Genomic DNA, 13,405 nt, shown 5'->3' with positions numbered 1-13,405 from the left:
TTAACATTCAACGTGGACTCTCACTTCAAACAGGTCTTTGAACAAAGGTGCAATTATTGCAATATCCGGCCCCCGAAGTATGACCAAGATTTCGAATGACAATCAAATGGTACGAAGCTATTGTCTGCACCCGTAAACTCTGAGAGGCCAGTTAATTCGTGTGTTAGGATTGCACTGGCCTAAGCATTAGGAGAGAGAACAATCTATGCAATCAATGTGCAGTACTTCTGTTCAACAGATGCCGCTGAAGACATTTCCATAAACCGCAGCATCCATGTAAGGCCAACGGGGCTGATAAGCTGTACATCTCCTAACTGACTCTCCAGCTACAGTATACTTCCCTTGCACGCATGCACCTTTCCAAGATTCTGCACCCTTTTTCATTTTTAGGAGGCGCTTTACCAATCACTGGAAAAAAGCAGACAATTTTGTCAAGCTTCTTGCTAGAGATGTATCCAACCTAGAGAGCAGAGCCCGATTCCACTAAACATGAATGTATATGCAATGTTGGATTTCAATAAATCGCTCAAAGAATGATGGGAAACGAAGCAGTGCCACCGTCCATTCTCTCCCTATCCCACACAGCAATGATACATTACTAGAGACCAACGGTTTGCTCCTGTGTGGGAATAGCTAACCCACCACAGAACTGGTCACCAAAATAGCCCCAGCTCTTCAGTTAGCTTAGAACCATCTGACTAGCTTCTATTCCTCTTTAAACAAAGTGTATGAACACACCCCTGTGCTGAATAAGTACAAGGGAAAATGTATGGTACCATTGTGTGTGCTTCTCGCACGTCTGCATTTTTTTTATGTGTCAGCACTGTTTATTCTGCCTCTTGCTTTATACATAAAGGTCTAAATATGATGTAATATTTACCTCACGAACAGTACTAACACACCATTGATTTAAACATTGCACTGTGTTGAAGTACTGTTATAAGCATTACAATATCCATACCCTACCCACTTGTTGGAACTTGAATATGATATGTGTAAGCACAGCCAAAGGACTGGATCTGCTAAATAAAAGCAGCTTTGTTTTGAGCAGAAAACTGATATCTCAAAGTGTGTGCATGGATTGAAACCCAGAGTAAAACAACCCAACTATGGGGTACTTAGCTTACTTTTGAAGCACTAATACATAATGTTAACTGACACAGCACAGTAGACACTCAAAATTTGATAATAGTGTCAGCAAATTGATATGTGGTTGGAGCCCCCCCTTTTGTTTTCCACATTACTAGAGACCAGCAGTTCATATATATGGCAATTTCGCCAGCACAGGGTTTTCCTGAGGATCAGTCTGGGTTCCTCAGATTTGCGGCAAGAGAGAAACAAGATAGCGTGAACAATTATTTGTGAAACACGTGCACTGAGGGTGGTGACAAGGATCATCTTTGACCAATCATAATCACCATAGCACTTTTTCCTTTTTGAAGACTGACACATTTTCAAAACATTGCCATACAAAAACCTGCCACACGCCACTCAGCAAGATCGCTGTAATGAACTGCACCAACCATTGAAGGGAAATTCAGAATGACAGCGCCGTGCCATCTATGCCATAGCGAAGAGAAAGAGAGGGCAGAGGGTGTTTCTGGGGTAGGATAAGTGATGCCACCAGAATGATACCCTGCTGATTGCAGCCTGACCGCTTTCTCACGTTGAATGGCCATCAGTCTAAGGTATCAAAGCCTTTGGAGGGGCAGCAGTAGTACCCGATATTGGCAGCAAATGGCATTAGCAAGTTATGATATCAGTTCACCCTCTTTTGGTTTGGATCTCATTCTGTATGGGGTCTTAAATACATGTTTGGAAATACATTTCGATAATTTAATTCTAATAATGACAGATATTGGCAAACCAAAATGTGTGCTACATTTGTGCATGTTCATAAAACACTGCATGACCTTCCTATCTAAGGTAGTTCTTTCTTAATTGCATCCGACTGGCATTTGGCCATTTAATTTCTCTCAGGTCAAAATGTAATGGAAAGGAAATGGCCCACAAGCACCACCACAGGGTGCCTATAAGCATAGATATGGGTGAGCGGCAAAGTCACTCTTATTTCCTTAAAACCCTTTGTTCCCCTGAAGATTTGGGGGTACGCAGAGACACCACGTCATGGAGCACCATGTTTTCATTATCAGGCTTTACCCAAATAGCTCATTGCATTCTCGGTCTTGTGTTGAATAGTTTTCCGCTGCCAAGCAGTGTGTTTTGAAGTGAAGTCCAGCACTGGACACATGAAGTCCCATGGGAAGGAGTCATACAGGAACCGGAACCGAACAGTGAAACATACCAACAGTACATGCTCCTGTCCCGACTCAGTTTAACTCTCAAACATATGGTTTGGTGGCACTGCTAAGATTGCATTGACTTTCACTGGTCTAACAGGCACTGCTGAGCTGGTCTCAATAGCACATCACCTACGATAACAATACAGAGGGCCTGCACGGCGTAGTGGCTCTTTGGCCTGTCAGGGTCATGTGCAATAGGCATCTCCAGGGAACAACACAAAATACAACCCCAAAGTGTTGCCATTGAAACTTTCTATGCATCACGCCAGCACTTTAGAAGGTCAGAGTACAAATTCAGGAAGTGGACACTTTTTTTTTGACCAAATGGATTTTTTTCAGGCTGGGTAGCGTCACAATCCAGACAACGCTTTGAAACCCCTGCAGGAATGTCTTCATACAGTTCTTTCTATCCCTCAGGCAGTGTCCTCTGTGACCTGGCATGTTCTTTCTTCCTGCTTGGAAAACTCAAAGGAGTTAACACACACTCTGTGCTGATTGACACAATGCGAGACGATAGGGGACAGGGCCCGACCATCGTAATGAGACTCCCTGACAGCAGATAATGGGCTGCAACGAGACCACAGTGCAGGGACAGCAGTTTTTACACAAGAGCTTTGATGTAATACTATCAGTTCAAAAAGGTAATGTGTGCATTTTTTTATGCGACTCCACTTCGCAATCGTCCACCCATTTATCATGCTGGGGAGGGAAATGAACATGCAAGAGGCAACCTCCAGCAGTCGCGGGGAATGACCCATCAGTCATTGCATGATTGCATGTCATGGGGAGTGAAGCCAGAAAGAAGCTACTCACTTTTGGCGTCGGGCATGAGGCGGTGGAGAGGCGAGAGGTGGCCTGTGCCCGTGGTGACTCGGATGGGGTAGTGCTGAGGGATGCCGTGTCTCGCGGTAACACCTGAACTCCGCGGGAAATGATGGAATCTGGGATCTGCAAGAGAAAGAGGACAATCACTATTAGCAGACTGACAACCACAGGGTAACAGACAGAAAATGCGCGCACCTATGTATTCATTAACACTCGCGTTCCCCCTCCCCCCATCCCCCTCCTCATGACTGGCTGCCTTGGCTCGGCGATGATGGCTTTGAAGGACACTGGCTTGGAAGAGCACAAGCAGCTTTGCCGCTGACAGTCTTCGAATTGCAGGATATTATTCTGCTACATGCTTTGGCTATAGTGTCAAAGGTTGGTGCCCACACTCCAAAACCTCCAATGGTCGGAAGCTAGAGGGATGAAGTAAATAACATGCTTATTACTCACATTAGGCCTGACCTAAATAACACTGAATGCCATTTTAATTGAACTGTCAAGTTCAATTATTAATGCAAATCTCAATCTTTCTCCCCCTATAAAGGGAAGGGAGCAAATGAGAAAAGGATGATAATGGAAGGATAGCAGCAAAATGCAGAAAACACTTGAATGATTTCCACTTGTGGGGTGCGCTTCTGTCAAGATGCCCTACCCACCGCCAAATATATGTTTTAAGGTTTTCACAATGCCATATGAATTGCACATTTATTATTCTGGTATATAATCAAACATTTTTTTACTCTGCAAAAAAAGAATACAAACAGCGTTGCATGCCCTAGAACTGGTGGGGTAAACCATTTATGACAACGTGTCTATTTCTATAATATGGCCTGGTAGCTTAATCCACTGAACCATAAACCCAGTTCATACATTGTATATTTATATATTGCCACGCGGGGAAGGGCGCTCTTGTGGGGAGGCAACAGGGAGCCTTTCTATATTTCTTTATTCCTCTGTAACTTTGGTTTCTGTAACTACTAGCTCGGTGGTGGTGCTCTCACAGGCAGCTTTTCATGGAGGAAAATGATACTCTTAAAACAGCCATGCCTGCTAAAAGCGAACTTAATAAACTACTTCAGCCCAGCAAACGCACGCCGGTACGAGTAGTTAACCCTGCAAGCTCATCTCACGTGAATGCTGCGCCCTCACAGCTTCAATCCCAGCCTCTTACCACCGACAGAGCGTTTTGCAATCCAGAGCGTGCCCTGAAGGCCCCAGCTGAAGCGGTTTTCCAGACTCATGCTGCTAATGCAGCGTTGAGCTCTATTCAAACAAATGCTGCTAATTGATCTTTCAACCCTTCCCCATTCAATTCTAGCTGCCGGCTAGAATTCGCCTGCAGCAAGCATTCGCTGTGTCTCTGACCTGAGTGCAACTCAAACTTTAGAAATTCCCCCAACAGAACCGCAAGATTCCTTAGCGGTTATCTCACTACTTAATATTGTGGTCTCAGCTCAAGTACATAACAATCCCTTTCCTGGCCCTATCCTGCCAAATGACGCTGCGGTCAGCAGTGCACTTTCTCTTTCTGATGTCATATGTCCTGTAACCGCTGGAGCAAGCGAGGTGGTTACTTCAGTTCCCAGTCCAAATCACAACACCCCATCATATGTCTCCTATTGAAATGCTTTGCCCTCAACCCAATAACCTCAATCACCCATTATGTTTCTGAATTCTACCTCAAGCTCCTCATCAGATCTTTCCATTTCCTTTGCCAACCCAACACCACAGAAACCTATCCCTTCTGAAGCTTTCTCCATACATCTAATAGAAATATTGATCATGGCGATGAACACTGCTCTTGTGTCGCTGACCAAGTTGTTTGAAAAACTTGATATCGACAACCAAACCACTCTTTTGATGATCCTGTATGAACAGCGTTTGAGTGGTAATTCTTGCTTGCCAGAATTGATGTAAGCCGCCTTTTTTCTCATAATCTGCTTGCTAAATCCACCATGAATGTTACATCCGCTCCCCACTTCCTAAGCCGACATTTACCATATTTACTTGGCCGAACTTGGACGCCAAAAAAAATTAAAAACATGAAAGCCCTCTTGACTTCCTCCCAATGAGGCTTCCGTAAATTCATTTGGTCTCTCACAATGCCTAACAAACAGACATCTAGCTACTAATGGCATTACTAATAAATATGCAGCGCTGGCATGAGTCAAAAGACCTCCAATGCCTATTTCCGAAACTTCACCTTTCATTGCTGCCACTTCTGATGAACTCTGCTATGAGCCTCTTGATGCCTTAGTGCATGAAGTGGAACATCAGAACAAGAAACCAGATAACCCGCAAACTTCTTCAACCATGTCCTCGTTTGAAGAACAAGCTAATTACCACACTGAGCTGCTGGATCCTCGTACATGAGACTTCCTTACAGTCCAGCAGAGGCACTCTGAGCTCGCCAACATGCTTGCTCAACATGGCCCCTTTTCTTCTCTGCACACAAATCTTCAGAAATCAATAAGAATAGAACAATTTAGACAACACCCCCCCACCCCACAACGCTGTCCTCGTTCTAAATCAGCAAATTTGCCAGTGCCCCCCAACTTGAGAATGGGAGACCAGTTCCTCCATCAGGACCTGGCCAACGCCTCGTGCAATCACAATTTGCAATCAAAATGAGTCTTTTAGAAGAATGAAGCTATCTCTTCATCCTCACAATACCAGACTGATTCGTTTCCAGTTTATGATCTCAATAGTACCAGTAGACCTATGCTCGTCTGACATAACACAGGTGGAATTCTTACATGAAAATAATCTTACGGCAGTTCGTCTGCGGATTCAATCCAGAGTTGTCCAGAACATCTTATGGCAAACTACAGCGCATCTATTTGAGTTCGGGTTAACTCTTCTGCAGGATCAACAGCTTCTTACTTCCAAGAAGCCTGGAAAATTGTGTCCTTTGGCTCCACCATCGGATGCACTACAGGCACTACACACTTTTGTAACCTGCACAAGTCACCTACCCTTCAAAAGGTCTGCCTGTGCTCTTTCAAAAAAATGTATGCTTGCCATTCCTCACCGCATTTGTTTACCATGGCTCCGTTTTTGGCTTGTGGTATTGCTTGTTTTGTGAAACATTACAAAAAATGTGTGATTTTGTAACTGGAAGAGTCAGGGGAATGTAGCGGGGTATTGCTTTTCTCAAAATTCACAGAAGACATTGCCTTAACGGGCCAACCATGTCCACCACATACCTTTTTTATCTGTCATTTTCCCCAAACTATGGAAATGTTCCCTTGTATATAGGTGCGTTATAAATGCCATATCATATCCCTACATAGTTGTTGCCTGACCTGCGCAAATCAACCCCTTCCTAAACTTGGAATTTTCCCTACTTTTCAGAAATGTATGCCTTTCTGTCTTCCCATTCAGCTTTCCTACTTCCTCTTCCATTCCTTCCACACATATCCTATTGGGAAAAAAAGGCAAAATCGCCTACCTCTCACAAAACAGATGGTAACCATATAAATATATGTTTTTTTTTTTGGTTTCCACTCAACCTTTTCTTGAAAGCCTGGAAAATGGCGAATTCAGCACAGAAAACATTTGTTCCTAGCTCTTACAAGGAAAAAAACCACAGGCTTCTTTGTACATCATTTTATTGCCATTTTCTGAAAGACCCAAAATGTTCTCTAGGATTCCTTGGTGGCGTTATGACCGCATACATGTGGGAAGAAAAGTGGCAGAATTTGGCCAAGATATCCCATGTAACAAAAAAGTTACAAGGGATTGAATGGCGACCGACCGAAATCACCAAAAAAGGACTTGGCACGGGGGGCGGGGGGCTTGCCAGTTAAGGGGTTAAAACTCTTCTATAAACAATGTTCCTCTCCTTCTGGATATCCTTTTCCAGAAGGGCACCCTTTTTTGCCACTCTTGGTTCCCACTTCACAAGTTACCAAATGCTGACAAGGCTAGGGTATTATTCTGCTTCTCCCTTGACAATATGAGTTTATACCAGCTTTTCCATACTTTGTACAAAGTATAGGCAACACGTTTCACAATTTATGGACCTTTCATTAGCCCCCTTCTGCCATTGGCAATATCTGATGGATTTGTGTTTGCCTTGATTTTAGTCTCTCTTGGCTTGGGCAATGCTTGTAGGTATTCATTCTTAATGTTGCCCCCACAGGTTGCTGGGTTTTCCTTAGACTTACACTTTTACAGTTAGTCATTTGACTTTGTTACATAAGGCTTTGGCTTTTTACATTAGTTTGGTATTCAAAATTGCCTTCAGAACTACTTTCACTCATACGCAAGTGTTGTTTCTTGCTGAGCGCTTCTCTTGAACGTGCGAATGCGTACGGACGGCTATCGGGTCACTACCAGCTTGTGAACTCGCCGGGTAAGGCATGCGCTTCCATTCCCCTCACCAAACGCAGGACTTCTGCTTCGGTAGCCCGTCGTGACCTGGCAAGCTGCTAGTCTTAGTCTGCCGCTGCTTGCACCACCTGAAATAGGAGCTCCTCTTGCTCCCGAGGACCTCTGGTGCACGCCAGCCACCGGAGACAGCCTCAATGCGCTTGGGTGCACGCCAGCCACCAGAGACAGCCTGCTGGGAAGGAAAGCTTCCCTCGCTTTCACCTCCTTCTGCGCAGCCTCTGCGCTTCAGGTTTCGGGAGATATAGACCCTATCAGGACCGGCAGCTGATATCTGCCAAACAATGGTACAGGCGTCTTCTTGCTTCCAGCTTCTGCCTGGCCTGCCTGCATGAGTCATGCTGCTTCTGCGTCTTGCATTATCTGCTCTTCTCCTCTTCACTAATGGCCTGTACCTGAGGGTGCCTTTTAAGCCTCCCAGTCTCCCTCAGGTGCGGCTCATATGAATTAACGAGCTGACCACTGCTGCAACATTGTACCTTTTTAACGCTCTTTTCATCCATGTACTTAGGGAATTATGGGATTTAAAGTCCCTAATGGCAAAGTTATGTTTCGGGTTTGATTTTTACTTTTGAACCCAAGTCTGTTCTTTATAACATTCTTTAAAGGAACATGATAAAAATTAGTCACCAGACTTGATTGAAAAGAGGATGGCAGTTCTTTTAGGCCGTTATTATTTACATCTTTCCTTTCACTGTGCCTTTAGGCGATAGGGAGGTTTTTAGCTTTACCAGTCTCCAGGATTTTGGAGTGATTTTATTGCTTTCAAGACCTACGAGTTTGTGATTGTTTTCACCCCTATTTGCATGTGTATCTTGTGGAACAAAAAGATGGCTGTTACAGCAAGCCATTACATACTTTGGTATTGCTGAGCCATCCTCGCTAGAGGAAGACAAATACCACGTCTCATCCCACAGAGTCCTCTCATTCCCCTGGGCCTTTTCTGCTCCCAGGTGATCCTCCTGCACAACACGACCCCCAAGGTCAGGATCAGAAAGCGTCTGCCTTTCCCTGGCCACCCGGGAGGAGACTTTAGGCATGGAATTAGTGTGGAGTCTGTTGGATTCATCACAAATTCCCAACTACAGAAAAGGAAATACAACAGTTGAATGAACATGAGCAGTACCTGGCAGGGTAGTGAAAGAGGTCTGCTATACGATCTGCAGAAACAGTTATATGGACAACAGCAGTACCTGGCAGGATAGTGCACCAGGTCTGCTATACAATCAGGTGGAAAACCTGCGAAAGACCAGGGTAAATGAGTCATTCCCCCTGGTGGAGCGAGAAGCTGGAGAGAAGCCAGGAGAATGGGTGTCTTTTCCTCAGGCATTGTGAGAAACCTTAGAAAAACCAGGGGAATGGAGTCATTCTCCCTGGTGTTGTGAGAAGCTAGAGAAAAGCCAGGAGGAAAGGGACATATTTCCTCTGGCAATGTGAGAAGCCTGAAAAGAGCCAGGGGAAGAAGGGCATACCCCTTGGTGCTGAAAAGAAATCACATCTGGTGGTGTGCAATAGACACCACACAGAAAAAAGTTTGAACATGTTAGAGAGCATACCCCTTGGTTAAAATCAGAACACCTGGAGAGGGGAGACACTCTCCAGGGATCCAACAGTAAAACCAGTAATCTAGGTCAAGAAGGAACGCTGATGTTTGGAACTTTGAACGTTGAGTTGAACCAAGAACTGGTAGCCCTCTTTAAGACTTTATGCTTGGAACTTTGTTTTCACCTTGGAAAACGATTATGACCTGGGGAAGGGAGTCATTCCCTCTGGGAACAGTCCCTTGTTTTGCTGGAACCACAGTCCGCTCTCCAGAAGAAAGGAGCCATGCTTCTGCACTAAGAAGACTCACCAACCCTTTAGTTATAAGTGTAAGGGAAGGAAATAGGTTTCTGGAACAGGACAGTTGATTTTTATTTTCCTGGACATCCTGACAGACTCCTTAGTGTTTTCGGTGGAAACCCCTCGTAGAACATAGGGAAAGTGCGAGTTTTCTCTATTATTTTAACCAATAAAAGTCTATATTCAAAATAATTCCATTTGTGGGTCAGTCTCCTCCTTTCACACCCTTACATCAGGCAAGATACTAAACTTTGCATATAGCCACTTGTTAGTAGGCGCTACCATATGAGTTGAGGCCATAACTATCCTAGCCTCCTTGTAAATGGATGCCCCTTTTGCCTTGCTTTGTGGTCTGGACCACCTCTAACACCCCTGTATCCATCAGTGCGGTTCTGGAACCTCTAGCCCCAAGAACTCCATGATCATGAAGAGACGTTCTAAGAAGGCATTGATACCAAAGAGGTACCTTCCTGATCCCTATCACCTGTGTCCGTAATTAGGGATAGTGGGGTCAGCACCCAAATCATCTGGCTGATCCACAAAGGAGAGGTTTACTCTTAAGGGGGCCAAGTGGGTGACAAATAGTCAGAGGAGACAGTAAAGCCACAAAGGGAGGCAAACAAGGTCTTAATGTTTATGCTGTAGAACTGATCATTTGTAATAATGGGCCCTGTAATAAGCAGAGTTGCCATAGACACTGGAACACTGGAGGAGATGGTTGAATTGCTGTGTGTGGTACGGGCACGGGGGGGAAGGGTTGTGGCATCTCCTCCATTATGTTGTTGAAAAGCTCTGCATGACTGGAGCCTTTTACCTACCTGTATTTGCATACCTGATGTAGCCTTCTGCACCACAAGGTGAGACTTTGCCAGACTCTGCACCCATACAAGGTTGCATTTTACCTACCCATATTAGCATATGTGATGTAGCCCATCCCCCTCCATGAGGTGAGGCTTTGCTAGAATGTACATTATTCAGCTACCCTTCACGTTGTAACCTTCATGTTCGGTCTTACACACTTGGGACTGTACTACTGCACTTGTAATGTAACAAGCGCCTAGATGCCTCAGGGCTTTGTGTGCTGCTCTAAGTGTAAACATAAAATCAAAGGCCTTACATCTATTCATCAATATTTCCACTTTTTGCAGAAACTGTTATCCATCCTGTTTTATTATAACCTCAGCCACCTCAAAAAACCTCAGGAAGAGTTTAAAAACAGTTTGTTTAAGAAGTTTCTGTACTTCATTTAACGGGAGTTTCCAGAGGATCCTGTATGATCTGTGTCATTGTAATCCTTGTCATTTATGTTATACAGTGCTCTTCCATGTTTGGTACATTTTAAAGCTCTGCCATTGGCGTTCTTCCTTGTGTCTATATCCCCTAATGCCAGAGTTGTTTTAGCTAAAAGGGGATGTTGAAGGTGGTGTCCCTGAACTATTCCCCTGTCTAGCTTGACTAGGCCATCACTTGGCATACACAGCCATAGGAAGGTTCACAATTAATGGCCCCATGACACCTGGTTCTTGTCTTGAGTTTTCACTCTAGAAGGTATAGATGGTTGGTGTCACAGATGGACTTAAGAGCACCAAGTTCAAGGGGTTTTATTTCAATGGTTGCAAAGGGGCTCACAAAAGGCTGCATCTCTCTCTCTCTCTCTCTCGTCTGCGGTTGGTGTTTACCTCCCTTGCCAGGTATTCCTAATTCCCAGGACCGTCACTAGACTTCGGTAACCCCTATTATCTAATAGGTTGACTTGCTACTAGTGGGGAAGGCAACCGCCTTCCATCATTTCCTCTAGGATCAATCTAGGTGGATCTAAACCGGGGCCCCCCAATAGGAACATTATCAAGAAGAGGTGCCTTCCAGTCACCCAGTTCTCAGTCAGTCTTCTTCTTGCACTCTTCTATTCCTCACCCTGATGTTCTATCCTCCCATCTCTTCCTCTCCCTCCACTGGTCCTTCACTTACTACCACTCTCCCCTCCATTACATTCCACCCACACCTTCTGCCAGTCACCCTCCTTCCACTCATCCAGTCATCTTCCCCATAGAACTCACTCACGCCCCTACTCTCACATTCTCACCTTACATGCACTGACCCACAAGTACCAGTATCTCACAACTTGCACACCCTTACAGCAATCCCCCTCTACGTGCTCATCTACACTGACCTTTCTCTGCTTGGTCTGCCTTCTCTGCCCTCGACTTCACCTGAACAACCCACACCAGGTCGTCCTTTCAGCCCCTTTTTATCTCCCCCCTTTAATCTTGATTAACCCTTGTCATCAGCTGGTCCTTAGGCCAATTGCTGCCTTTGCTTTCCCCCTGGGCTGGTTTATAGGCAAAAAACTACCCTTTTCACACACAGATCTGCCGTCTCTCTATAACGGCGGCATGCTACAATCACAGTCATATGTAAAGCTTGTGTTCACATTGAATGGAGCAATCACAGCAGGGATCGAGAAGGAACATGCAAAGAAACCAATGAGCAAAGATAAGGAGGGGCCCTATTCCTAAAAAGGGGTGGCGGGCTCCATGCTTCAACTAAAGATAAGGTGTCTGTCATGATGACTCCATTCTCCTGGGTATGGTTCCTGGTTAGTTGAAACAGTTCCCAAATTTTAGAAAAGTCTCGTGTCCCACACGTTTTCAGGGGGAACAGAGCCCTTCACCTGATAGCAAAGTTCCATACAATACTTTCTTGGGGCCAGGAAAATGTCTCCCTTCTCCTGACATATAGCCCGGGGGAATGGCTCCCTTCCCCATACCTTGTGGAACTTCCTCCTGGTCCGGGTTAACAGTAGAATGACTCCCTTCTCCTGGTATCCTATTACCAGTTCCTTACTACAAGAGGGAATGGCTACCTTTGCCTAGTCTTCATTCTCCTTAGGCTTCACACCTACAACACCCAATCTGAGTAAGGAGGGTCCCTAATCCTGGCTTGTCTTCTTTTTTGGCCTGGTCCACTTCCCTGCTAAGTACTGCCACGCGGACGATGGCTCACATCGCTCTCTTGCTTTGGGTCAAAGACCCTGGTTTCTCTTCTTCTTTGTGCTGGCCCACTTAGTTCACTTCCCTGCCAAGCAATACCACGAGGAAGATGACTTGTATCTTGTTTAGTGGGTGTATCCCTGTTACTGTTGTGAGGCATTCTCCCTCTCAAGTCCTCTTTATGGCACTTAAGTTCCCCTATCCTTTTCTGGTGATCAACAGGCTTTGTTCCACCACTGCAATGAGGAGGAGAAGGTTTGTAGGCTCTCTGCCCCTGCTGTGCCACCCAAGCGTTATGGTTACAAAGGGGCCTAGGGATAACTGCATGCACCCTCTTGGTAAATCACACTGCGTCCCCTCCGGTACTCCTGTGCCACCATTTAACTTGTTAAGGTTTTTGGCACGTCACCGGGGCTTCCTGGGATGGCGGGCATTCTGTACGGCTTTTCCAGTCTCTCGCATTCCCTGCCGCTCTGAAACAATGTTCCCGGCTGTGTTCTGCTTTCCTTCTTTCTCTCGAAACTGCTGTGCAGCAGTGCTCCTGTAGACCTCTCGATCATCAGACGTGGTGGACTCCCAGCATCCTTGAAGTGGTCGCCCTACGGGTCAGCAAAGCAGGACTGAATCTCCTGTGCTTGGTGCGCAGCACTTCTTCCGTCCACTGCGGCTGCCCGTCGACACAATGTTTAGTCCATTGTCGCTTTTTAAACAATGTTGCCAGCAGTGTCTGGGCCCATTGTTTAAGTCCCTTTTCTCTTTCATATGTTTTAACTTTGTTCTGCAGGGTCAACTTGTCCCATTACTTGGATTACTTAGGTTCCTGTTCTTCTTCGTCCAAGTACTTTCCAGAACCTCAAAGCACTGTGCCTTACAACAGTATATAGGTCTTCTGTTTACAAACAAAGAGGTTAGCAGAGGAAGAGGGATATAGTAAGTACGGGTGTGATGTTCTCATAAGGGCTGTACCCTAGACGGTCGTCCTTCTCCCTGACGGGGAGTCCCCCACACCCATGAGATCCTTCTATACCCCCCCCCCCTGGTAGCGGCCTC

General features: G+C 45.4%; 1 protein-coding gene across 38 annotated transcripts in view; it reads right to left on the bottom strand.

The window, feature by feature from the left end:
- Positions 1 to 13,405, bottom strand: part of GPHN (gephyrin) — a 2,801,546-nt gene that overhangs the window by 1,330,240 nt on the left and 1,457,901 nt on the right. For all 38 annotated transcript variants that reach the window (XM_069638674.1, XM_069638676.1, XM_069638677.1 and 35 more), the window contains one exon: positions 3,117 to 3,251. In XM_069638674.1, the coding sequence (XP_069494775.1) occupies positions 3,117 to 3,251 (135 nt within the window). The remainder of the gene's footprint in view (positions 1 to 3,116; positions 3,252 to 13,405) is intronic.

Source organism: Ambystoma mexicanum, chromosome 14 (genome assembly GCF_040938575.1).
Source record: "Ambystoma mexicanum isolate Mex_15411 chromosome 14, UKY_AmexF1_1, whole genome shotgun sequence".
NCBI classification, from domain to species: domain Eukaryota; kingdom Metazoa; phylum Chordata; class Amphibia; order Caudata; family Ambystomatidae; genus Ambystoma; species Ambystoma mexicanum.
Note: the sequence above shows the minus strand (reverse complement) of the source record. Positions and strands in the feature narration are given on the sequence as shown.